General features: G+C 36.1%; 2 protein-coding genes across 4 annotated transcripts; both read right to left on the bottom strand.

The window, feature by feature from the left end:
- Positions 1–26467, bottom strand: LOC577168 (acyl-coenzyme A amino acid N-acyltransferase 1). 3 transcript variants are annotated; one of them, XM_030986261.1, is made up of 10 exons: positions 26231–26467; positions 23578–23831; positions 22586–22867; positions 21529–21692; positions 5359–5382; positions 4105–4319; positions 3459–3564; positions 2482–2562; positions 1615–1750; positions 1–910 (listed from the first exon to the last, which is right to left on the bottom strand). In XM_030986261.1, the coding sequence occupies exons 2-10, from the start codon at positions 23780–23782 to the stop codon at positions 741–743; spliced, it is 1383 nt and encodes a 460-aa protein (XP_030842121.1). In that variant the 5' UTR covers positions 23783–23831; positions 26231–26467; the 3' UTR covers positions 1–740. The 3 variants fall into 3 exon arrangements, with proteins under 3 accessions (XP_030842121.1, XP_030842120.1, XP_030842122.1); XM_030986260.1 differs by lacking the exon at positions 26231–26467 and adding an exon at positions 24685–24803; XM_030986262.1 differs by lacking the exon at positions 26231–26467 and adding an exon at positions 24710–24801.
- On the bottom strand, positions 7574–21197 carry LOC115924245. Its single transcript, XM_030986259.1, has 9 exons — positions 21050–21197; positions 19284–19436; positions 17524–17687; positions 16347–16477; positions 15246–15339; positions 13989–14330; positions 13233–13407; positions 11588–11721; positions 7574–10727 (listed from the first exon to the last, which is right to left on the bottom strand). The coding sequence occupies exons 1-9, from the start codon at positions 21141–21143 to the stop codon at positions 10404–10406; spliced, it is 1611 nt and encodes a 536-aa protein (XP_030842119.1). The 5' UTR covers positions 21144–21197; the 3' UTR covers positions 7574–10403.
- Positions 26468–26759: the final 292 nt, after the last annotated feature.

Consider the following 26759-nt stretch of genomic DNA (forward strand, 5'->3'; position numbering starts at 1 on the left):
CTCTTGTTCGTATGTTTGCTTTTATTTTACATTTGGTACAAAATTTAGGATAAACATGTGACATATACTTGTACTTATAATTATGTAAATGATACTGTTTTAAATTGTACACTCGTTTTTAAAATGTAATGTATATCCATGTGCAATTAACTGCGATGCATGATTCAATAAATACCATACCATATGTCACATTTAGTTGCATAACATAAAGGCTGCCTTTCGAGAGTACATTAAACGGTAATTATTATAAAAATACTGAATAAAAAGACTTTAAATTTCAGTCATGCATAGGTATTCTATAGGAGCATCCATGCAATAAATTAAGCGCGTTTCATCAAGATAAGAGCATGACAATAGAATATACCTGCATCTTAAATTAGTTTCCATTTCCATTACCTTCCGCAATTACAAGGTGGATAATGTCATATCGATACGTGACCTTTACCATTGCGTCAATTTTAGGTATGTGCGAACATCATAATGTCGTATTACGTAATCTGAACATGAATTCTATGAGATATACAAGATTGTATTGAAATTGCCCTTGGTTAGATTTCTCTAAAGTCCTTAGGATCGTGTAGAGCCCCCTTTCCCAGATAAACTTATTCTTATCCAAATCTAAGTGATGTGTGAGTACGTTTGAATGACACCCTGTAAGCAATCACGATCTTCAGGAGCAAAAGCATTTAAAATCATGATATAAACGCATTATGGGTAATAACCTAACATTTAAGTAAATATCAAAGTCTCGATGATACATATGGAGTTGATGAAATTGAATCTAGCCAGTCCAAACGGTAAGTTTCTGTGATGTTCAGTTGACCCCGGAACCAGTTGATCGTCTTCCGCCAAGCCTTGTTGAGCGCGTAGCCATGGAGCCGCGGCTCCCCTCCGTTTACGCCACAAACAGCTAGACGACGAATTGGGGGGGGGGGGGGGAATAAAGGGATCATTGTATGTTAATATAGTCATGAAAGTGAAAGGTTTCACGGCAAAGAGAGTGAGTGAGAAAAAAGAGAGGGAACAGCGAAAACGCGGTAAAAGGAAGTAATGATGATAGAAATAAATATGGGAAAGAAAGAGAAATTATGTTACATAATAAAGAGAAGTCGTGATGAGAGAAAAAAGAAGGAGAAAAGATGTGGGCATCAGGAGCACAAATCAAAAGGTAATCAGTATATGAATTAACAGGCAATCATATCTACAAGAAACTAATAAAATATGTTACATTTGTGATTCTCATCACACATGTGAAACATCTGAAAACATCTAACTCTGCCATTCTTAATTTGTCCTAAAACTATAGGTGACAGCACCTTCTATCCTCTGGAAAAAGGGCTGTATAATCGAGTTATTAATATTATAATGATTTTACTCGCATACAATTTTGTAAAATCTAACATCATTTTTTTTTCATAATTCACGACTGACTCACTCACGACTCAACTCATACACAATTTAATCCTCACTATATTATGTGCATGCCTTAGAAAATGAGTATTTTCATCAAGAGCAGGAAAACTCCAATATCGTGAGAGCCAGTCTACGTATATATTACTTTTGCTAGTTTATAGTTCTATCAATCACATTTGCGCTCGGGAGGTGATGACTTACGATAAGGAAGAGTTGGATCCATGTTGTTTTTTCGACATAGTGGAAGATATGGAGCGTCAATGTAATGACCAGCGCCCTCAAGATGAATTGTTTCTAAGAGATTACCCTTGCCAACTCTCTCTATCCTCTCCTTCATCTGTTATGAAAAATATACAAAGGTACTAGTAAAGAAATCAATACAGAGGTTTAGATTACATGACCGTCGATTAAGGTAGTGAGATAATTCTTACCTCCGCTTCCTCCGTAACTTAGGCCCCATTGCCATTACGTTCATTTTGCTGCAATTTTCAGCTTCGTGCGCAAACAACCATACCCCTTTATCTTTTCTGTCATATAACATTATGACCGGGCATCATGATAAAAATATTCATCAAATTGAGAAGCCTTACAAAAATGTACGCTAATTTCTTTATACCCTCTTATCATTAGTATACGTATTATCGTTTGAATTGTTATTAACAGTGATAAGTAATCTTCACCCAAAAAAATTAATCTAAAGATAAAATATTATACAGTATGCTTGCGGGTGCACCATGTGAGAGAGAGGGAGGATTGAGGAGTCCTGAAAAGGACTTTCGGTAATCTTTCTTGAGGGTTTGTTAGACCTGAAAAGGACTGTTGGTATAGTCTTGAAAAGGACTATTGGTTATCTTTCTTAGCTTATAGTTCAAAGCAGAACTATAGCGCTTGGAGAGAGAGGACGAGTGGCGGGAATGGCTCGACGTTTCGAACAGGTTGACTATCCGTCGTCGTCAGGAGGTAAAATATTGGCATCATCCTTGTCATCATAAGCATCGAAACTCGAAAGTTATTTTCATTATTAAAAGTACATGTATGTGTCAACTTGCCTAACAGTCAAATACTTACGGCGGTCATACGTTTGTATGACGGTATGTGTTGGTCGTCTCCATTCGTGATGAAAAGCATTGGGCAGGATATATCTTCAACCTTCCGTGCGAGAAAATATACAGAATCGAAAAATGTGCTTTTAATGAGACAAGCTTAAAATCTCAAACAGTTTGCAAACGTTGTACTCTGTTGTTAAAATATGGGGTAATTCACCCTAACTCAGAAGAATAAAACTTTGAATGATAGTCACCACAGGCAGTGTTTTCATTGTTTAATGGTTTAATTTCATTTTGATAGCAAAATTTCTTGATTTGACCTTTGATTAACGATACTTTATATATCATCATCTTTAATCAACGATCACACCTGAAGATTGTCCTTGTTTTAAAAAATACAAGAAGAAAAGACCTTTATCAATCAGATGATTGAGATCTGTAAAAGCAAGAACTATTCGCCGCATTAATTCATTAATTCCACTTTCCATAAGAGTTGTTAATGAAATCCAGTAAAGAGAAGAGTTCTGAACGAAGGCGAGAACGGTAGAGAATGTGAAAACAATGCAAAATACCTTGTTGACATGTTACACGAATATAATTTTTGTTTCAGTATACTTACTTTACTGTTGTATCCCTATTGTTATACCATACCAAGGAACAATTTTTAAACAAAATACCTACTCCAGATTAGAGCATATAAGAAAAGGGAGCTGGTATGTAAGAAGAGAGAGAGAAGAAGAAGAAGGAGAAGATAAGAAGAAGAAGAAGAAGAAAGAGTATTAACAAGTATATTCATCATGATCATGTATATTATATCAACTGTATACTAAAACAGGGCCCTATGATTGTCAATTACATGTTGGTTCCTATATGTTCATATGTTAAAGTAAGATTGTTAATGTAAATGTAAACATTTATCCTATATGGACACAATAAAGAAATGAAGATACTGTACGGGAAAATGCTCGGAAAGGCACCGATGATGTAAATACTCCTTACCGGTATTACGAAATCGCCTTGCAGATTATCAAAAGCGTTGAAATCACTCAGTTGCCATATATATCCGCCATCTGTATCCTCGACTACTTCCTCGTGATCAGAATTCCTGTTTTTACGCGGAAATACACGAGATAGAGGGAAAATCGTTATACGGAACTACAAGAACATCATACAATGGATGGAATGAATAATCGTATTTCGTCACTGTTATGGCCTGGCAGCAGCTTGCAGTGTCAGGACACTTCCTAGGCACGAAGAGACAACCCCAACTATATCTACCGATCCACTGACCTGTCCACTGTTGTTCTGTCAAGTATCTGAATGGTATAAGGGTATTTTGGGGGTCTTATACCCCCAAAAGTAAGCATCTGTCTCACTGTCTGTTAACTAAAACGTAATAATATATCGTTGTTTTAGTCTGGTAACTTAAAAGTAATGATATATCGCTGTTTTAGTTTGGTAACTTAAAGGTAACAATATATCGTTGTGGTAACTGAACGTTAAACGATCTATCAACTTTCGTAACTTTCGTGCTAAGAAACTTTATCAATGTTTCGCCTGATAAGATTGGTATTTGTCGTCTCTCATTGTGTTTTTTTTTTTACTGACAAGAACATATAGCGATTTGCTTGGTCTAAAAACTTACTTGTAAGGTTCTATCGTTGTTCCGTCAGGTAACCTGAGACCAATCTCGTAACCGAGGAAGTCCACACATCCGGTAGCCGCCACACATCGGATAGGGACCATATCTTTCAGCCTGGCAGCAGCTTGAAGCGCCAAGACACTTCCTAGGCAAGAAGAGACAATTCCAACTCGACTGCTATCAAGACGAGGATGGTTTGCGATAAACTCGAAGATGTCCTGGAAGAAAATATTAAAATATAGCTTATTTAAGAACCGAACGAGTATACTGTATAAACACTATTAATTCCATAACGAGGTGAAACTTCGGTGCCTGTTTTTAAAGATATTAGAAAGGCATAATTGTCTATTGAAGATTTGATGAGAAACAGAGCTAAATTTAGTTTATTTTACCAGCAATTGCGGATGGAGACATACTTTGAGACTTTATTTCGCCATTAATGTGCAGTAGTGTAGCAACGGGAAAGCCACTGATGGAGTGGGGTGGGGCATTGATCAATTATTATTGTCATCGAGTAAAATTATACAAAACATCAAAACATATTTATTACTATTGAAATATATTTGAGACTTTTCAATAGTAAGTATACCATTTATACTATCTTCGCGGTCAATAATGTCATTCGAAACCGATTATAATTGTTTTGCACTTTAGTCAACACTATATTCAGTTATTATTATGGAATAGAAACTATATAAGCCGAAATTATCTTTGTACTTTCCTGGTTGTGCGATGATGAAATTATTCGGAGCAGAATCGAAAGTATCATGACTATTAAAGGCAGGCTTGATGTATCAAGTATTATAATCTTGCTATATCTTACTGATATATCAAGTGGCAAACTTATTGAAGAGATGAAACTAAAAAAGACTTATTGATTCTCTATTTCCATTTGTTCAATGCTCTTTATTTCAGATTATAAATTAATAGCTAATTGATCACAAAAGAATAGTACTATCACGCTTTAAGTGCTGTCTATTAATCATGAAGTCAACTCTCTTGTTATGTTTTTGATTGAATAATCATTGACCACTAAATCTAATTATACATTAACACATTTACCCTTATGCTTTCATCATTTGCAAAAACCAATTTTGATATCAAGCTTTAGTCTTCATTTTATTATGAACCCATTTTATGCTGAAAGCCCTTTCGAACCAGCACAAAACTGAAAATGTACCAAAAATGTCATGACATATTATGGTAGGAAAGAAATGTGGACTATGCATACAATTAACAAATTGGAAAATCACGTACCAGGAATATCTTCAGATCAAAGTACACTGCAAAAACAGTGGTGTTAAATTCAACACCATAGGTGTTAATATTAACACCATTCCGGTATCTATATCGGAAAACACCAGTTGGTGTTATTTAACACCAAGGTCTGGATTTGAATGATTCAATTCTACTCTTGGTGTTGCAATTCAATTCTATTTTTGGTGTTAATATAAAATCCTACACCATTTTCTGGTGTAACAATGAATCTGATTTCTGGTGTTATTTAACACCACCGCCTGGAATGAAATAATTTTAATTCTACTCTTGGTGTTGCACTTCAATTCTATTGTTGGTGTTATTTTACACCAATTCTAGAATTAAATAGTATAATTCTGCTCTTGGTGTTGCAATCCAATTCTATTTATGGTGTTAATATAAAATCCAGCACCATTCTTCGGTGTTGCAATAAATCCTATTTTTGGTGTTATATAACACTAAAGGTCTACTACTTTTCTACTCTTGGTATTGCAATTCAATGCTAGTCTCAGTGTTTAAAAAACTCAACACACCATTCTTTCAACAACAACAATTCATTCCAGCTCACTCCATCTTAACACATGCACAGAAAATATTCAAATACACACAAGAAGTGAAAAGAAACAATTTTTTTCGTAAACAAAAACACATGGTGCTTGTTTAATCAATAAATTAAACAACTTGTTTTCATTCATGTTGAAATCAATGATGCTTAGCGTTTTTATCTTGTATGGTTCAACATTAAATCCTTTTGTCATGTATTCAAAATCTGTGACTCATTTGTCTGAATACAACAAAACACACTTTTTTAAATCATTCAAAATCTGTTATTATGAATCCACCCTTATAAGTAAAAAAAAAAGGATGAAACAAGTAACTAAAAATCATTCAAAATCTGTTATTATGAATCCACCCTTATAAGTAAAAAAAAAAAAGGATGAAACAAGTAACTAAAAATTTTCCAATATAAAAACTTTAAACAATGTCATAATTCCTTTCAAGGAATGAAAAATCAAAGTCGTTTCTAATAAATAGAAACTAAACAGGATGCAAAATGCATGTATAAATGAAGACAAAACAAAAAAAACAACAAACATTATGCTTCTACATCAGAGTGAATTATGTAGCTAATAAGAATTTTGACACATTTCACCTTGAATCCTAGTACATGCATGCTGAAGGAAAATATCACAGAATCTTTTTCATATGAAATATACAGAGCATGGGTGTCGATCCGTAACTGATACCTATTCATCAGGGGGGGATGATCTATTCATTCATCCCCCCCTGATGAATAGGTATTACGTAAGTATCGACACCCATGATACAGAGTGCCCCCCCCCCCCAAAAAAAAAAACCTTGGAAACTGCTAGTATAATCTGCAGGCAGACTCTCGGCTTCGGTTTTTCGCAAGTTTCGTAGTGCATATTTCAGAGTCTGCAGTCAGAGACTACTTTCACTCATATCATGATCCCTTAAAGGGAGCATAACTGTATGTGTATATGTAGTCTCTAAATGCAGACTCTACATCGTGCACTATGCAAATTGCAAAACCGAAGCCAATGGTCTGTGCCCGCAGACTAATTATAGTATGACTTTAATTTCTTATGCTAGAACAATAGCAACACTAACAAATCTCATCCAGCAGTTTTGTTGAACAAGATTTTTTTACCACAGGCCTGCAACCATTGAGATTCAGGATGATTTAATTATTTCAGGGGATTTTTATCTCCTAGCTTCACTGCTTGTAAAGGGTTAAACAAATGTTTCAAAAACATTGAAAAAACACTATAAATTCTACATTCATTCTAATATAGGTGAACATTCTTTTACAGCTTTCTGTTTACAAACATATTCCATTTTACATCGTGCACTATGCAAATTGCAAAACCGAAGCCAATGGTCTGTGCTCGCAGACTAATTATAGTAAGGCTTTTTAATGTCTTATGCTAGGAAGCAGCCTTCAAGAACAATAGCAAAACTAACAAATCTTATCCAGCAGTTTTGTTTAACAAGATTTTTTTTTACCACAGGCCTGCAACCATTGAGATTCAGGATGATTTAATTATTTCAGGGGATTTTTATCTCCTTCACTGCTTGTAAAGGGTTAAACAAATGTTTCAAAAACATTAAAAAAACACTATAAATTCCACATTCATTCTAATATAGGTGAACATTCTTTTACAGCTTTCTGTTTACAAACATGTATTTCCCATTTTACTCCTGGGAGAAAAAATCAAAAAGTAAAATTATGCATTTCTATATCAACTAATTCGCTGCTCGTTTTTCCAACAGGATATAAACAACAACAACAAAAATCAGTCCATGCACTTCTAGTTCACTGGCTTTCATGCACAAACATCATAGAATTGTTTTTCTTGTAAGAAAAAAAAAGAAAATATACAACAGCTATTTGACTTCAATTTGGTTTCGAATTAACCAATTTAAAGATGTTAACAATTAAGAGTCCAAAATATTATTGATCAAAATTATTTTTAAAACCAATTGATACCACTAAGCAAAACCAGACATTAGCTTGAAAGCTTTAAATTACTTAAAAAGTACATGCCTTGGTGCTACATACTTCCTCGAGTCTGTCTTCGACAAAGTTGTCATCAAATCTAGTGGTTTGTAGTCAACAAGTTCCTTTTGATTCTTCACTACATGACAACGTGGAAAACTAAATTCTACTGCATAGGCATGATAGTGTGAATTGTAATACACTGTATCTAATTGGACAAGTACAAAAAATACAGTGCTATTGTGTACAATGATATGCTCTATTTGACCAAACAGAGGAAGCTCGCTAACATCATGGCAGACCAGAAGTGACAACTGATAATGTGTTCCATGTACTTTAACCCAGTTGGCATCAAATAATTCAGTAGAAAGATCCTCTACTTGGATTTGCTCTTGCACAATCTGTCCAATATTTTCATCTAAATCTGACAAAAGTAGTGAACTACCTGGCCCAACCTCCAGATATTCCAAAGGATGGTTTGACTGAAGATGGAACGTTAGTGCTGTCTGATGTTTTTTGGCAAGTGATTTACAAATGTTTTTGTAATTACGCACAGATTCTGCAACACGGCCAAAATAGTGATGTTTCGCTTCGTACCTCATACACCATACATGTATGAGTGGCCCAACTTCTCTCAAACACGTTGGATAATGCACCATAAAGTGGTGTTTTGGCAACAACCTTCTGTCAGGAAAGGTTTTCTGGAAATGTGTGTGATGTTCTTCAGTAAGAATAGACAATTGGGCTATCAAGCCTGCTGTCAATTGAGGAGCAAAAATAATGTCCATACAATCTAGTAATCTAAGTAGCAATTCCCAGTAGACATTTCCTTCTTCAATGTCTTGAGCAATTATGAATGGCAGATTTCGAATCAAGCACCATGCTTGCATAGCCTTCTGTCCAACATCATTCCTAGCTGACCTAAGTTTAATAAAGGATGGTTTGTTCTTGTTATCTGTACGGTTTAAGCAATGGCTGGCGACTCTCTGATTCAGTTCATCTTGGGACAAGAGGGGCGGTTGCCTTTCATATATGAAATACTCTAGAACAAGTTTCAGCTCATACTGAACTATGCCTTCCAAAAGATCATGCATTATATCTAGTGAAAAGTTTGCCAAGACATGAAAGTAAATACAATCATTCAATACAGTCTTTTGTTTCACTCCAAACACATGTGACTGGGTAGTTTGAGCTTCAGCTTCTTCTAAATGTTGCTCATAAGTCTGCCTGGTGCGCATATCCATTGAAACCTCTTTGAATTTGTTCTGTGCCTCTTCCTTACTTGTAACACATAATCGACAGTAATAATGAGCAGAAAAGCTCTCTACAAATCCCAGTAGGGAATTAGCACCAAGATTATCAGCACTTATTTGAGTAATGGTCCCCTTCTTCACAATTCCATTAGGGAGAGCAATGCCAACTGTTGACAGGATATTAATGTCTTTTACAATGTGCTTGAGAATAGCATTAAATCCATATTTCTTGGCATCTTCAGCATACCATAGAGCTATAAGATTGATATTGGAAAGATTGGAATTATACTTTGGTGGCAGATTTTTCAAAATGAAATATAAAGCACCTATCTTGTGAATTTTTGTTTTTGAACCAATGGGGTTCACAGTCTCGAAATCATCATAAAAACAGTGAATTTGGAGGGCATTCTCATCTTCATGGAAAAGAGGGGTTTTCTCAAATTGTGAACCATCACAATAATCTCTCATTACACCATCTGTGCTCTTATGGTCATGAGTAGCAAAATGCAATATATCTTTATTGCTTAAAAGCTGCTTCAAAGAATCTAAAATGGGAACGTAAACAAATGTATCTTCAATAGCAATCTGTTCATACTGCTTAGTTCTTTTATTGAGACGACTATCATATCGGATGCCTAACTTGATTTCTTGTGGTTCAACAAGTCCAATTGATTCACAATACTTTGTCCGCTTATATTCTGAATTCAAATTTTCAAAGGGCTTTTCAAGCATAGCAAAATGTGTTTGAATCTCCTTATAAGCCTCGGATTCTATAGGCAGCTTATGTTTTAAGAAAGCAGCTGTAACGGCTGCCGATGCACTTTTTACTACATCACCTACAATCGCACTGGTTGTTTCTACTACATCATTTACAACTTTTCCAGAGTTTGCACTATTTGCTGAAAATTTTGAAATTACATTTACACACTGCCTGTTCAAGGTATCTACAGATAAAATGTCATCTTCATATACATCCTGATCTTCAACAATCTCATCATTATTAATATTGTATTCTTGAAGACTTTCAAGACTTTCTTCAGGAAAGTCACTCACTTTATCATTTTCATTAGACTGCTCTTTATTATCTGGAAAATCGGTTTTAAGGTGAGTCTGCAAATGTCCCCGAAATCCTCGAAAAGTATGAAATGTTCTCGCACAAGCTCCCTGCCCACAGGTCAATACTTCTTTACCATCTTCAATAACTCCATGTTTCAATCTCAAATGTTGAACCAATTTGGGTATTGCAAACTGTTTGTGGCATTTGAAGCAAATCATGGTGCTAACAATTTCGATCTAATTTCACGTACTCTTGGTGTTTCCCGGGACACTCCGATATCGATTTCAAAAATGGCAGTCTGGACAAAAGTCCAGAACTGCCGCAGAGACAAGCAGTACTGCAGGCCAAAGACAAAGTGGGTCTTGAAGAGTAAATCTACTGCTGCTTCGACCGTGCGTGCCGAACATGGAATGGCCTTGTGATCCACAATGATCATGTAGTTGGTGATTCGGGCCTTGGAATTGCCAATTGCCAGAAGGAACGGTTGACTCTTGGTCTCTTTTGTGTTGTCGAGGAATGCTTGAATACTCCCTCCTGTCTGTGTTGAAAACAAATTATTTGTATAGAATGTAACTAGCACTCAACGCATTTCAATACTCAACGCATTTCAATGAACAACATATTTCGATCAACATTTTTAAAAGACAGCCTTACATGTAGTACTGGGGGAAATTGTGTTTTTACAAAAGGGTTATTGGACAATAATGTAGGACATAAAACCAAATCAAATTTACATCAAAGAAAAGAATTGGAATTGGTCCATCAAATGATATAACATCAAAATATCAGATGATATTTTTTGTAATGAAATACAATTTTTCTTACCCTGTAGAGGGGTAAAAATGCAAGTACTTTCAAAGCTTGTTTTATGTATATGATTAAAAAGGGTCTTTCTAATGTGGTCAAGACATTTCAACTTCCACAAAAGGAGTACGAAAAATAAAGATACTGCAATTTCTGCACTATTATTAACTTGCAGCAAATTTGTGGCATGAAATATTCCTTTTCATTTATTGATTCTCCATGTAGGGCTGTGAAAATCAAAGGCAACATGCCTGATATATCACACAAGTTGTTACTATGTTTTCATACACAACATGTTCCTAGTATTTGTTTGCAAATCTTGATGTCTACTGTTCTAGTTTATTTTACTCCGACCAATTTCAAGGCGGGTGAAGTTTTTGAATAGGCCTAAATTTCTCGAGCACCTTCTCTGTCCAAATCAGTCTAAGCCTCTTCATGTAAGAGATCATAAACCAATATAATTGTTCTCTTTGAACACACATCACGATGCTTTCTGAAACTTTTTTTTTAATGCAGCAAGAATGTGTTTTATGTGACAGGGTATTACCGGTACTTAATATTTACAGTTCTCTTTCGTAATGAAAAGCTAAATACCTTCTGAAATTGAATAACCCTCGAGAGAGCTGAAGAAATGGACACTTTTGCTGACGCAGCTTTGGACTTCCCTTGGCTTGCAGGAGGCAATAGGCACAAGAGGAGGAGGATAGCAGATGTGCTGGAATTCCATCCTGTGCATTACAAAATGAAAATGGTTATTATTAAACAGGCTTACATGTTGATCAAGGTGAAAAATAGAAGTTAAATGTACCAAAATAATTACAAACTGACCTGCTAAAATTTGAATCAAAATAGCCTGTAACAAGAAACTATTATAAGAAATAAGTATATAGTCGAGGACTTATCAATATTATAGCCAAAGCATGCAAGTGGCTGTTAATGCAGTTTAGGGGTACTAAACCAAAAATCCAATTGATGCCAGCTTGGCACCCTTGGAGAAATTTTACTGACACTTATAGCAACGCCTTCTTCTTCTTTCTTATGAGAATTTATACAAAGGGGGATGGGAAAAAAGAAATCAATAGGAAAATAATAAACGGGATATTTATGCATGGGAGAAGGCAACATTCATGGCAAAGCACCTAACCTAGATTGTTCTCTGTTGACACATATATAACAAACTCTTTAGTAGCATAAGTTCATGTTTTTTTTTTTACAATTTTTTTCTTGTTCTACTGAATTTAACATGCTTCTACCCAATTTGACATCCTTTTCATGATTAAATCACAAAAATTGCATCAATACTGGAATCAAATGTTGCAATTAACAATTTATCAAATATGTCCCCTATGGGCCACCATATTTTTCAAAGTTAACTAATGAAGAAAAACAAAAATATCATGATTTTCTGAATTCTAAAGCATTTATCTTCAAATAAAGACAGAGTAAACACAAGCAAGCTGCTAATATGTAAATGCAGGGTCCTGTGGGGTCGATTCAAGTTCATATTATAAGATAATAAGCCATGCATATCATATCTGAGGAAGAAAAATAACAAAGTGAACATATAAACATGATGCTTTGTTTCAAAACAGAAGCTCATTCTATTTCAAAAGTAATGATTGGCAATGTGATAATCCTTATAAAGATTCCACAATGGGCCATGCAACAAACTTTTTTCTTCATAATTATATAAATTTCTTCTTCATAATTATATAATTAATATAATAAAAGAATTATGGAGAGCATGTTCCAACTACAAATAACTTTGCCAAGTGGGCATGTAATGTAATTTTTTGTAATTCTCATTGCAACAAGAGTCCACATTATTTGAGATGCCCAATAACCCTACTGTATCCCAGCCTTCCAGATAAATATAATTTGTTGGAGGAGTTGACAAAAAAAAGGGGGGGGGGGAATTGTTTTAATTGGGATGGGTCATTTTTTGTGATTTCAGCATACTTGTCCCTTAATATACATTTTTAATGAGACTGCAAGCTCTTTGGTGGAATTCTCAATGGTGGTTTAAGACCAAGGTCTAAACTTGGTTCAAAACCATGGATTGGATTAGATTTGCATGTATTCTAAAACTTGTCCAATGAACATGCTTGTGTGAAGCACATATATGCTCAAATTTAAACTAACCTATCAATGGTTTATCCATGGTCTCAAATAAACCACCATCAAGAATTCCACCCTTTATGACATCGGAGGGTGCATTCAAGGGAATGTGCAAAAATACCTTCTTTATTTTGATCAGAACTGTCATAAGATGACAGAAGCTCCATCACTGTCAAGTTTCCTTTCTGCTTCAGAAGTTGTCTTGCAAGTGTAACAACCTTGGGCTTCAACTCGGGCCATTTGGTCAGGAAACGCGAGTGATTTTCAGGAAAAAGTTTCCGAAAATCTACCTCAATCTGCAAGAATACATGTAAAAGGAAAACGGGGAAAAGAGAGAAAAAATAAACTATGCATAATTTTACAGTACAGATACCCCAGTTAGACTAAATCAGCAATATAATAAGGTACCGTCAAAGCTCAGACCCCCATATATACACACCCCAGATCCAGGAAAAGGGGATTCTTCAAATATTTATCTGAATAGCAACCACTAAGAAGTACTTTTGAAGGTCTCTCTACACAAAATCCATACATGAATGAAACTTGCTGGACCTTTGAAATAGATTAGATTTGCTAGATATCACTCATGTTGATGCTCACTGTCCAAAGGTACATGACAACCAGTAATGGTGATTGTTCACCAACAGACAGTCACATGCGGTAAATACAGATACAGATTGAAGGATAAAACTGGCAGAATCTTCGGACTGATATTTTCAAAATCTCAAACATATATAATAAAACAGAGAAATATGAATTTGATGCCTCAGTGCCAAGTAATAATTCTGATGCTTTAATTCCCATACACATAATTTTGTTGCCTTAGGCCTGAGAGGCTAAATCAAGAATTAGGAGTAAATTTTTTTGTAACACTTACCAAACCTGGAACAGTTTCAAAAGGAAACTGTTCCAAAATATCCGATGCGGAGCGTCCGTCCCTGACCATATGCTGTCTAACAGGAAAAGTGGATTTCATCTTTTCAACAACCAGGGTAGAATCACGTTCTAATGTTGGACAGTGTCGTAACCAGTTGAGGTCTTCATCATAGGTGCAGCCTGGAGCAGATTCTTGGTCACCTTCTCGGACCTTCCCAGGACCACCATCTCTGCTTGATGGCTTGGGTAATGGGTTGGATGTCTTCTCCTCTGTTGTGCGGTTAACATTTTTTATTCTAGCAGCCAGGAATCCCGTGTTACTTCTTGCATCAAAATAAGCTTCCTAAAGTGAAAGAACGAGATGAATCTTTGACCGCGTGGTTGAAAATGTATGTATAAGCTTTTTGTTGATAATATTAACCTTGAAATGATGCACAAAATGATGTGATGAGAAATTGTAGTTTTCAAAGAAATTTTAGCAAAGTAGCATTAGTGTCATATAATGCAAGCATCTTGACTTTGATACAAGGAAGCAGCCATCACTCTGCCCCACTTCAAGAAAAAAAGAGTTTTGAGTGGTTGTGAAGGAGAGTAGAATGGTATCATACATTTCTTATTGGATATTGTGCCAAAGATGGTGGAGTGTGACCTACACAAGATAAAATTTAAAAAAAAAAATTCTTCTCAGAATATAATTTAGAGAGATTTTGAGGGTATTTTTATCTTATCAGAGTATCATAAGTTTTCTTTTGATTAATGGAATGCAATACCTTCTTATCAGAGAGGACCATGCAGGGCCCATATTCAATTAAATACTTCAGTCAGAAAAATAAATATTTTTTCTTAGATTTTTGCTCGGATAAAATACTTTGCAGATTTTGGTATTCAATTCATAAATTTGGCTAAGTATTTTACTTTAAATTTAAGACACCTCTAGAGGAGACTTAAGCCAAAGCATTTACAAATTTAACTGGTAGATGAAGGCTTACATGTATGTGCGCAGTCACTCTCAGCTGCGGAGAATTATGAAGTAGCGCATTTTTGGTGCAATGTGTTGATTGCGCATCATTTGGTCACAAAATCGTGATGTCACAATGCCTCTCAATAAGTATTTTACTTAAATTTTGACTTACTAAAGTAAAATGCTAAGAACTGAATTGAATACAAAATAAGTAAATACCTTAGCCAAAATACTTAGTAAAAAAACTTACTTAGTCAAAGTATTTATTTGAATATGGGCCCAGATTATAATACTTACATGACCTGTGCTAGTAAACGGATCCTTGAGTCTTGGAAACAGATTCACTATCCCCATGGCATATTTGGTTTTCATAGCTGCTTTTGGATGTTTGCTGTGAAATAAGAAAGCACATCTCCTGTATGAGAATTACAGTCATATGGACTCATGACTGGCTCTATTAAAACAGAACTTAGTATGTTGATAACAAGTAGCATACCCCTAGTGGTCTCGTCTGCATCATATAATTTGCTATAGTTTAGTATTTTTTTATTACTTTAAAATCTCAAAATATCACATGGTTAGTTCATAATACATTTATAAAGTGAGGCCTCATGACGATGAGGCCGCTAACATCTACGGCATTAATCTATTTTAACGTAATGACCCAAAAATGTCACTCACAAGACTGGTAATACCTGATAACCATCATGTGCAAATCACATTTAAAACTAGATGAATCTTCGACCACGCACGGTCAAAATTTAAGCCTCTGCCATCATGCGATCAGAAAGATATTATTGCTTGTTCCATGCCATTGGAAATCCGAAACATTTTGGGTGATTTTACAAATTTTGGGCACTATGAACTTTGACCCCGTGAACCCAAAATCTTCTTCCTCCCATGCTAATACATAATTGAGCTAGGTTTGAAAGAAATTAGTTCAATTTGTCTGAAGTTATAGCAATATCGAGCTTTTTTCGGGTAATTTTTTACAATTTTTGTTTGGCCCTGTGACCTTTGCCCTTTGACCCCCTAAACCCCAAATCTAATCAGTTCATCCTCACATGTATATAAATACTTGTGTCAAGTTTGGTAAAAATCCGTCCAGTAGTTCTGAAGTTATCGTGGTAACAAGTTTCCGACGGACGGACGCACGGACGGACACACGGACGCACGGACGGAAGGACGGACGGACAACCCCGAAAACATAATGCCTCCGGCACCACCTGACGGTGGCGGAGGCATAAAAAATGAATATTTTGAAAAATGATTTTGAAGAGACAACAAATTCCTTTAAAGTTGACCATGTTACCTCAGTTTCTTTTCACATAATTGGTAGTACCTGATAATTATTATGTGCATTTACACAATCATAAAAGAAAATTTGCTGGCACTTACCCATAGTGTTCTTGCATGTGGGCTACCAAAAGGTTAATCATCTGCCGTCTAGTTTTATCTTGAAGTGCTCCAGTCAATTCATACTCTCGGAGAATGGCATCACCTCTGTGCCGCAAAATTTCTTGTACAAACTGCAAACAGGTAAATCATCCCATTAAGTCATAAATAAACATATTGAGTTTATAATGCACTTTCAGGCACTTTAATTCATACTGACCTTTCTAAGGGCACGAAATTTTATGAATGACTATGAATTTATATAGGTACATTATGATATTAAAATTGATATATGGCCAATAATCATAAATTCTAAATAATAATATATTTATTTATAGAGCTTGAAATAGTTTAAATATTGTTAAATACACACTCCCACAAACACCCCAAACACACATATGCACACACGCACATACACACACACGAGGGGACACATGAGGCTACAGGTAAATTTGTGTTTATTGTAATGAGAGTTCCTTCTACTTAATATAGACATGCAAGCCCAATGCCATGGGGAGACCGTCTAAAGTGCCCTGAACAGTGTTCATTACTTTCATATCCACAAACAATACAGCAGGAAACTATTCTATGTTTGGGATCATCATGAACACTACAATAAAGGTTATGTAACAATCGATGCATCTCATCTTCAACTTTTTAATTTTGATATTAGTCCTTTTCCTTGATACCCTCAGAGGTCTATATGGAACCAGATCATGAGATGTATTATTCGATGATTATTTACCTCATTTCTCTTTCCCATTTCTAAAACATTTCATAAAATTTGGCAATTCAATTTAAACCTCTAGACATAATATCATTTGTTTGAAATCATACCACCCATTGGAAGAAAATGAAACTGTAAAAGTTTATGGAAAACTTATGACAGATGACGAAGCAAAAAAGATGGCCAATATCTTACAGGAGTCGTCAGCTTAGATGTACCAAAAAAGAAATCAAATTAGTTGCCTAATGTTAACCTATACCATTACAAAAACCTTACTACAGGAAATATTAATTTACAATGTTAGTTCTAACTACACTAGATGTATTTTTTTTCTCCCAATATCATTTTCAATTTTAAATAATATGAAATCCGTATAGGTGATGAGTCCCTTATATTATGTTGATTATGATAGCTGAGATTGAAATGAAGCAAACAATTTTTTCTTAACCTTACCTCACAAGAGTTGTCAGTGATTGCACCTGATTCACTGAGGGCATTTAATCGTGGCCTCTTTCTACTGGAGCAAAAACTTGAATCAGATTCTGAGCTACTCAGGGAAGAGGAGCTGGTATCCACCTTGATAGTGTCTGCACTTGTGATGCTATGTACATCTGAACCTTTAATAAAGAAAAAAAGATATAAAGCCATGAGCACTGTTAAAAAACAATGAATACTGGCATCTTAAACTTTGGTAGAATTGAATACAGTTGGGCCTCCTTTATCCCCACACTTGGGATCAGCACTAACATGCATAAGGGAATCCTATATTCAAAACATGCAGTTGCCGAGTTTGAATGAATGCATGTTTCTGATCATGAAAAATTGAATTGAATGTGTAATAACAATGTTGGGAATAATGTATATAAGTAACCCAAATAGTTTGCGATATTACGAGTATGCTTGAAATCTTTGTTGGTTCCGCTAATTATTTGAGTAAAATAGGCAAATTCTCAAGTGATCTGGATAAAGGAGACTGGATAAGGGAGGTCCAACTGCATATAAATTTCTATTAGTCTAAAACCATCAGAAACCAGCTAAGTTATATTGGTCTGACACATTTGTTAATTTTATAATACTTGAGCATTTTTTAATGGACAATTTGTTAATTGATGCATTCATTCATGTCTAAGTGAATTATAATACTAGCATTTAGAAATGTTCAATTACTTTTCCATTGGACTGTTCCCAATGAAACCAATAGGTCTGTCCAATATAATCCAACAGAATTCTTTCATGATGGTTTTCTATAAGTATAAGACTAACAGAAAGAAATTGTTGGATTCCTATTATTGGATCAGCAAAAATTTTCTGATGGATTTCTAATGGACCAACAGAAGTATGTGTTGGATTTCTATTGGAGCAATATAACCTTTCTGCTGGTTTCTATGGGTCCTTTATTTCCCTTTCCCTATTGAAACCATTAAACTTATTGGTTTCTATGGGTCCAATAGCCCTCACCTCGTGCTATCACACAAAGCAAACAGAATCAAAATCAGATGAGAAATGGCATAGGAGTGGCCTTTTGTAGGATTTTGAAGCAAAAGGTCAAAGATCATACACAGACACGCACAGAAACACACAAGTATGGCGCCCGTTTCACAGTCCCCTCCTCAAATTTGTTCGGTGGGGTCACAATTTAAATTAAAGACATTTTTTTTTTAAATGCAAGTTTGCATTGTTAAAAAATTCAATTTGTAAGAATCTGTAATTTTTATAATCTTTAGACTTCGAATTTAGATCATTGACCGCCCACAAATCACGGCTCTTGTGGCAAGGTTACGTCATCAAAAAAGGGTAGGTTTTTTTTTCCTCCACCAAGTTTTGAGACCTGTGCCTGTAATTTGAACTGCACATTCATTTATTGCTTATGAAAAGCAAAATGTTAATTCCCTAGACTCTATACAGCATACAAGCCTACACTGTACCTGCTACCAGACGAACGCTGACTCATTTTAACATGCATGCACATACAATGATCAGTGGCGGATCCAGCAGGGGGCGCACCCGGCATGTGCCCCCTCTATATTTTGAGAATTACCTCGTGAACATACACATTACTAAGGTTAAATTGTGATCTGCGCCCCCTCTTTATTTTTAATATGCTCTTTGCACCCCTCTAACTCTATTTTAAAATCCTGAATCCGCTACTGATGATATCACATTTAGCAGGGATTTGCAATTTTGTATTATAATGCACTTTATCCAAAACTTACCAGACCATTCTTCATCTTCTTTTAGCACCATGAGGCTGACTGTGGGATTGCTGGTCACCACATCTCCTAGTACGTCATCGTCTATACCAAACCCTTCTTGTTCATCCACAAGTACGAGATCTTCCCCATCCCTTATGTGGAATTTTCTTCTGACTGTAGGAGAGATTAAATAAATGAGAATAAATATCACAGTGCACTTTTCAGTTTCTTACAGATTGATGGCTCAGTCATAATAAACGAATGCTGCAAAAACTGCTGCTACAAGCCCAACTGTGCTATAGTAATTAGTATACAAATAACGCACGTCCCAGAGTGCAATAGCGGTGAATGCAGTACGCGCGAGGTTTCTTTATATTGGTGCCGCTCTGTGCAACAAGCCGCTTGCGGCGAGTTGACAGTGCGAACCATCTGAAGAAACCGAGCGAACACTGCATTTACGTTTCGCACAACAGGGTCAAGTGCGTTATTTGTTTTATAAAATAGCGACACAAACAGCAACAAACAAAAGTTTAGATCTTAAGTATACGAGAGTTCGATCTAGATCTAGAGTTATGTTGGTTCTAGAAATAAAATGAGGGTCTAAGACCTTGCAGGCTTACCAAAAAGTCTACAGGATTCATTGTTTGATTAAAAATAAAATGCATAGGGTGTCTAGAGACGAGTCTACATCAGACAGCTGAAATTCCTGGCTTCATTATAAAATCCAAAAGTCAAAACGGGTCTAAATCCAAGGCAAAAGTAAAACAAAAATTTGCTTTCTAATAATACCCCGCTCTAGCTAGAGCTAACGCGTACGCTGCGCTGGGGATCATGGTGGATCTTGGAGCGTACAATATTAGCTACGCGTAGCCTATAGCCTACAATGCACTCGAGGGAGCGTACTAGTACTACGCGTACGCGCGCGCACTGGATCCCCATGGTCACGCGTACGCACCGTGCAATATAACTTTTTACTGCGCTTTTTCTGCACTCATTTCTGCAAAATCGTGCTTGCATCAAAAATTTGTCAATGCCATGTGACGCGTATTGACCAATCACGATGCTTAAAATACTAGGCTAGATCTAGAGCCATTTTATAATACACCCTAAAACTGTTAAATGGGACATCAAGCTCAACCGGGGGTGGAGTTTGGACTGTTGTGTGCGCTACAATTAGTCTAGATCTAGATCTAGATCTAGAGATTGAATTTCCATGTTTATTATTTTTGCATTTTTTTTATTACATGAATGGGGTAGATCTAGTCTAGATCTAACGTTAGATCTAGATCTAGATATCTAGGCCTAATGTCAATGCAGATCTAACGTTAGAACTCTAGATCTAACTGTTAGGCCTAGAAATCTAGAGTCTAGATCTAGTCTAGACTTCTAGATCTAGATCTAGATCTAGCCTAGACCTGATATTTTTGCAAAAACCCAGGATTAGGCCCTAGACTAGGTCTAGATCTACTGATTTTTCCTTTACATTTTGAAACAAATATGTATTAAATAACAATATATAGACCTAGAATCTAGATCTATCATGAATGTTTGCCCTTTGGAGTATTTATCAATGATAATTTTTCAGAAATCCATAAAATATTAAATGGCATCATGCTGACCGGATACCCAACCCGGCCGGACAGCCAAGGCATAGTAGGCCTAGACCTCTAGGCCTGGGCTACCCAACGACAGGCGCGGCTAGCGCCAGCTGACGAACACGTAATACTATAGGCTAGATCTATAAAAGTTTATAACAAACAAGAACCATGTAGGCCTAGTACACTTACTGAGTTCAAAGAATCCTACTGTGTCTTCTGGATCTATAGGCAGGTATTTTCTAATACTTCGATCCGCTGAACAGACCCTGACGCTTAATGGCATGGTTGCATGCACTTCGATCACTTCACATCTAGAATCTAGGCCTAATTTGAAGAATTACTAGGGCCTACTCCAGAATCAAGACTTCAAGTCAGTGCCAGTGAAATTCTCTAGCCACATGCTCTCGTCTAGCTGTGCGCGCGCAGCTGCAGAGGCGCATATCGGATCATATGACAACTTTCGTCCAATGATTTTCGTCGAATTCTCTAGCTTATGCGCATGTGCGATTTTATAACACCAAATATGACACCATCAGCCTGTAATTGAATATTTTCACACCGTTGGTGTTATTTTTCGCCAATCGGACATGAAATGAACACCAAGGGTGTTGATATTTTTCTATTCCATGCTGGTGTTGAATATTTAACACCCTGGTTTTTGCAGTGTATCTGCATTTTTCATTGAAGATTCTCCTACCAGCCATCATCTTACGAAAGTAATCGATGGAGAAGACAGCAAAGCCATGAGATGCCATCAAGGAGGGTCTGTCTTCTACCAAGAAAGGAACACCACCCCTGATATCAAGAAGCACCGGCATCGGATCAGAGGAACCTTTGATTGTGAATAAAGTGGGAACATCAGTTTTCGAGTGAGTGAAGTTTGCTTACATGGCACTGGGACATTTAAACTTTGCTTTCAGATGAAAATGGTTTTGTTTTTGTATGCAGACAAGCCTGTTTATGAAGGTAACTTTCAGGGAATGCAGAAACAAGTGGCCCTTACAGGAATGTGTCGTTTTTAATTCTAGACAGGTTTTGCAACACTTTGAAGGTAAATTATAATGTGAAAACTAGATACGCATTATATTTGCCCCCCTTCTCTCTCTCTCTCTCTCTCTCTCTCTCTGTTACATCTTTACATTGTTTTAAACCCTATTTCACAATCTTTTAGGTGGCGGGTTCCTCTTTATTTACCTTACTCTTAGTGTTTTTATCTTCAAGTACAAGATTATGCGAGTGTTTGCCCAATTCGTGCTAACTTCGATCTTGTCTAGTTATTATGAGTCATGTCGCTTTAATTTTTAAGTTCGAGTGTTTACCCAATTCATGCTAACTTAAATCTTGTCTATGTTATTATGAATCATGGCGCTTTAATTTTTAAATTCGAGTGTTTACCCAATTCATGCTAACTTAAATCTTGTCTAGTTATTATGAGTCATGGCGCTTTAATTTTTACCCTTTTTAATCCAAGTAATGAGTTGAGAATATCTCGAGGGAACTGTAGACTGGTAAATCTGTCTCTTGTCAACTTGAAATTTACTAATTAAAATATTAATTGAAATACATCAAGCACCCATTAATCATTTAACAAGTACATTATCCCAATTTATGTATTATATTTTACATGAAATTGCATGTTTTTACTTTGTAAAAATGTTTTTAAAGATGGAATTCAATAAACTGAACTGAACTGAATAAAGAATCACAATTTTGTGGGGTACATACCCTTCTTTTTCGGAATATACAAGCACCCATCTGCAATCCCGTGTTGTACCAGATGCCGTTCCACATAGCTGGCTAGATACCATCTTTCAACCGAAGTGGAATGCATCACTACATTGTCTACATCATCTACCAGCTGGAAGGTGTAGATGAAAGGCTTCTGGATGTTGCGCTTGACCAGACGAGGTCTCTTGTGAGCGATCTCTGGTGCTGGTTCTAAGCTCCAGAGCAACCCCATGGGTTCGATACCCTGGTAGCTACCACCGAGTGATGGTGCCTTCTCAACTGAAGGAAGCAAATATTGGTTTAAAATAAGCAAGATGAATAATGAAGAAAAAGAAAGACGTGGATACTATAGTCAGACATTTCAAAGGGATACCAGGAGAGAGGAGATGGGTAAAAGCTTATGATGGGAAGCCAGGTGCCGGGGGTAGATTTAAAAAAGATCAACGAAATACTAAGAACGGATGAGGAAGAGTTGGATAATAAGGAGAATATAATAAAACATTAACCTTGACGTTTTTCATACATTGCACCCCATTTAAATTCCTGGAACATTTTACAGTTAGCATGTCTATTTTTTTCCAACCAGATACCTACTCTAGATGAGTACCAAGGAAGAAAGCTTACAGACGAACCCTATAACCCCCAGAAAAACACACAGTTGAGAGATGTCTCGCCAAACTGTGATCCCCTGACTAACTAAATATAATCTACTTTGAAATTCCAAGATGATATACAAATAATACACAGCTGTGAGGGCATTTAATAGTAAGAATTACCCACACAAGGTACCTTTGAACTGTTTCGAAGGCGCCAAGTGTGGGTAATTTTACTAATGCCCGAACAAAATGATGTGTATTATTTGTTTTCTAAGATGTTTTATTTGTTTTATAACATGATTTTACTAATGACCGGTCATTAGTAAAATAAATTACGTGTTAAATCATTGATTAGGATCCGCTTCATTATCTTATAACTATATCCATAGTCACCTTCCACGATCCCTCTGTCGTCCGCCTCGTACTGAGCATGGGATTCGAACCGATACTTTCCCGATTCTGTGAAGACGTGAGCCCTGAGGGTGACACGCTGACAGGGTCTTAGACCAGTTGCCTTAATGTGAAGATCCTCGTCGTTTAGACTATACTTCGGTAGGACCTGGACATTTGGGACTGGATTTCTCGCATCTAGATCCATTTCACGATTTGTAGACTTGGATTGATTACAGCCTGATGATGGACGTCGACTGGATGAAAGATAAATGAGACGAATTGTGTTGTACATAGTTATCTTTGTTATCTACGGATCATATAGATTGGTTACTATTGAAGAGCATTAAGTCCGGCCGAAATTCAACCTTGGTCCGAAAAATACATATAAATGTATGTAATATGTATTTACATGTGTAAAGTAATACATGTGTAAAGTAATAACAATAACCTCTCACCAATATAAATCAAAAACACCATCCATCCAAAAAACACTGCCAAACTCAAATAAATCCCCTCTCCTAAATCTCAAACTCAAATTAAGTAGCAGGGCCCTAATTCAATGCAACTTACTCAGAAGATGTCCAGTCTGTCTGGGTTTTTGAAAATTATTTTTGTAGGCTGCTATGCAGCATCGTTTGGAACATTTTTAAGCAAAGTATATTCAAATGAAATACAACATAAACCAATAGCAAAATAGGATTTAACAGTAAGATTGAATATTCAAAAGGAATAGGAGAAGAGAACCAATGATAAGTAAGAAGTGGAAATACCTAAGACCATGAATAAAGAATGGAAGAGAACAAAGGAACATATCAGGTGAGATGGGAGAATTGGTATGCAGAGGAGATGAATGGAGGAAGGAAGGTGTAAGCAAATGATGTGAAATGAATATGTATAGGAGAAGAGACAAAAAAAAACAAATAGTAATTGCACCAAATACAAGTATGAAAGGAGTCTAATTTTAACTCTTACACATTGGTGAAGTACAGTAAACCCTGAGTGTACAGTTAACCCTGAGTATACCGACGCAACCGAAACAGAAACAGAAACATGTATAGGCATTTATATTTATAGATATATATATACAAAATAAAGATATATATATACTTAGATTTGGTCTATTCCTCCGTACAGTGCATAATGCTTATGGGCAGAGCAAAATATATATTGGATAAGGCAGACTAATGGAACATGGTTGCAACTCCGAGTTTCACGCCTTGCGAGCGATCATCTACAATACGTTCAAAATAAGGCTTAACTAATACAATACAATACAAAACAATAAGATTTACTCATGGGTGAAGGGGCTATTGTAATTGCTCAGGTACTGCGGTGGAATTTTAAACATGGGAGGGGGTATCGCAAAATAGTCTCCACCAAGGTGCTAGTACATAAATATATATATATTTAATTAAGCATAGTCTCTTTTGAAGTTGCAGAGGTAGAATTTGTTTTCATGGCGGCATTTGGAGATGAGTTCTGGTCTTTTGTTCAGGAGTGTCTGTTTCTCGGCGTTGGTGATGGCAAGCTTCTCAGTTAGGCACAGGTTGCATTTCTATACTTAATTAAATATATATATATATTTATGTACTAGCACCTTGGTGGAGACTATTTTGCGATACCCCCTCCCATGTTTAAAATTCCATCGCAGTACCTGAGCAATTACAATAGCCCCTTCACCCATGAGTAAATCTTATCGTTTTGTATTGTATTGTATTAGTTAAGCCTTATTTTGAACGTATTGTAGATTGTAGAGTAATCCTACCAGTTGCCTGATGATCGCTCGCAAGGCGTGAAGCTCGGAGTTGCAACCATGTTCCATTAGTCTGCCTTATACAAAAGAAATCATGACTCTCCATACAAGAACATATGCAGTGTTTCGACTTGATATATCGTTTGCCATTCTAGTCAATCCAGTGTGCCTACGTGTAAGTGTACACAAAGGATTGGGTGAAGGGTGAAGTTTGTTCAATATTTATTACAAAGAGCCTTTATAAATCATAACAAATGCTTAATTTTGCACGCCTGATGAGGTCTCAGAACATGAAGTATACGCATGATGCGGGGCATGATGAGGAAGTAATATATCGCCAAGAACGCGATGGTAAAATAACTTGAAAATCAACCGAAGGCAATTTCTATATATAGCATTGTCCATCACCTAGTACAGATTAGGTCACAAGATGAGGGTGTCACAATATTTAGGGTGGAGTTTAGCAGGTCTGAGATTTTTTTAAAAATAAATATTAAAAAATGTATGAAATGTATTTAGATGTTAGAAACTTTGAACATTAAAATATGAGTTGTATGCAGCCCTGCACATTAACAATAATCAACTTATATTTGGATGTCACCCCACTTTTTATTTAGATTTATTTCCACATTAACTGCATATGAAAAGAATTTACAAATTAACGCATATAACAAGGTCACAAAACATGAGCATATTGGATAGATGGGTGGTATTACAACAGTAAGAACGATTTTATGCAAGTCATTGAATACAAATGATGAAATGATGCTAAAAATAATCTACATTAATAAGGGAGGAAACCTTGGAAGCATTATGCTTGTGATTAAGGTTCCCTTTACGTGATACGTTTGTCACATAATATATAAAACAAAAACAAATCAAAAGAAGGTTAGTACTCACCAAACAATACAAATATTATTATGCTGTCCTCAATTCCCTCCTTACGCGTCTCAATAATTCATCAAAGTGCTATCAATGAATTCCTGTTGTATTTTCGCGTGGAAACCGTTTCCTGCAATGTACTTGGAAAGACATACAAAATTAATGCTCTGCCGTCTGATGAAATACCGACGATATACAAGATATTATGACATTGGACTTTGTACCCGTATGACTTAATCAATCACGGTCGGTCATTCTTATATATGTGATAACTGTATGTGCGGAGCGGATGGATCAGCGCTGCTAGCGTATCAGCGGACGGCAACATGGGAAGCGTTTCCCTTTCTGACATTAATACGCTAGAGACCTCGTTATGAAATATACCCTGACCGGCTGAACCTCATTACAATGAGTCTGTCTTTAGTAGATCTGCCATGCAAACATGATAATTATAGGACGTCACATGACCTAAAAGATAACGGAGAGGGAGTGATGATGGTACGACTAGATTTGCCAATATATAAGTCCTCTTTTAACAATGTACTTT

The sequence above is a fragment of the Strongylocentrotus purpuratus genome, unplaced genomic scaffold (genome assembly GCF_000002235.5).
Source record: "Strongylocentrotus purpuratus isolate Spur 01 unplaced genomic scaffold, Spur_5.0 spur5_scaffold_15, whole genome shotgun sequence".
NCBI lineage: Eukaryota > Metazoa > Echinodermata > Echinoidea > Camarodonta > Strongylocentrotidae > Strongylocentrotus > Strongylocentrotus purpuratus.

Bases quoted from the DNA above. Each gene is read 5' to 3' on its own strand.
- LOC577168 (XM_030986261.1), bottom strand. From the start codon at position 23,782: ATGGATCTAGATGCGAGAAATCCAGTCCCAAATGTCCAGGTCCTACCG. The intron at 22,868-23,577 runs GTGACTATGGAT...TGCTTCCTTCAG, and splicing joins CGACAGAGGGATCGTGGAAG to TTGAGAAGGCACCATCACTC. The intron at 1,751-2,481 runs GTAAGTATTTGA...TTTTCATAACAG, and splicing joins CATACAAACGTATGACCGCC to ATGAAGGAGAGGATAGAGAG.
- LOC115924245 (XM_030986259.1), bottom strand. From the start codon at position 21,143: ATGCCATTAAGCGTCAGGGTCTGTTCAGCGGATCGAAGTATTAGAAAA. The intron at 17,688-19,283 runs GTAAGTTTTGGA...TCTTTATTAAAG, and splicing joins AGAAGATGAAGAATGGTCTG to GTTCAGATGTACATAGCATC. The intron at 11,722-13,232 runs GTATTTTTGCAC...TGTAATGCACAG, and splicing joins TTCTGATCAAAATAAAGAAG to GATGGAATTCCAGCACATCT.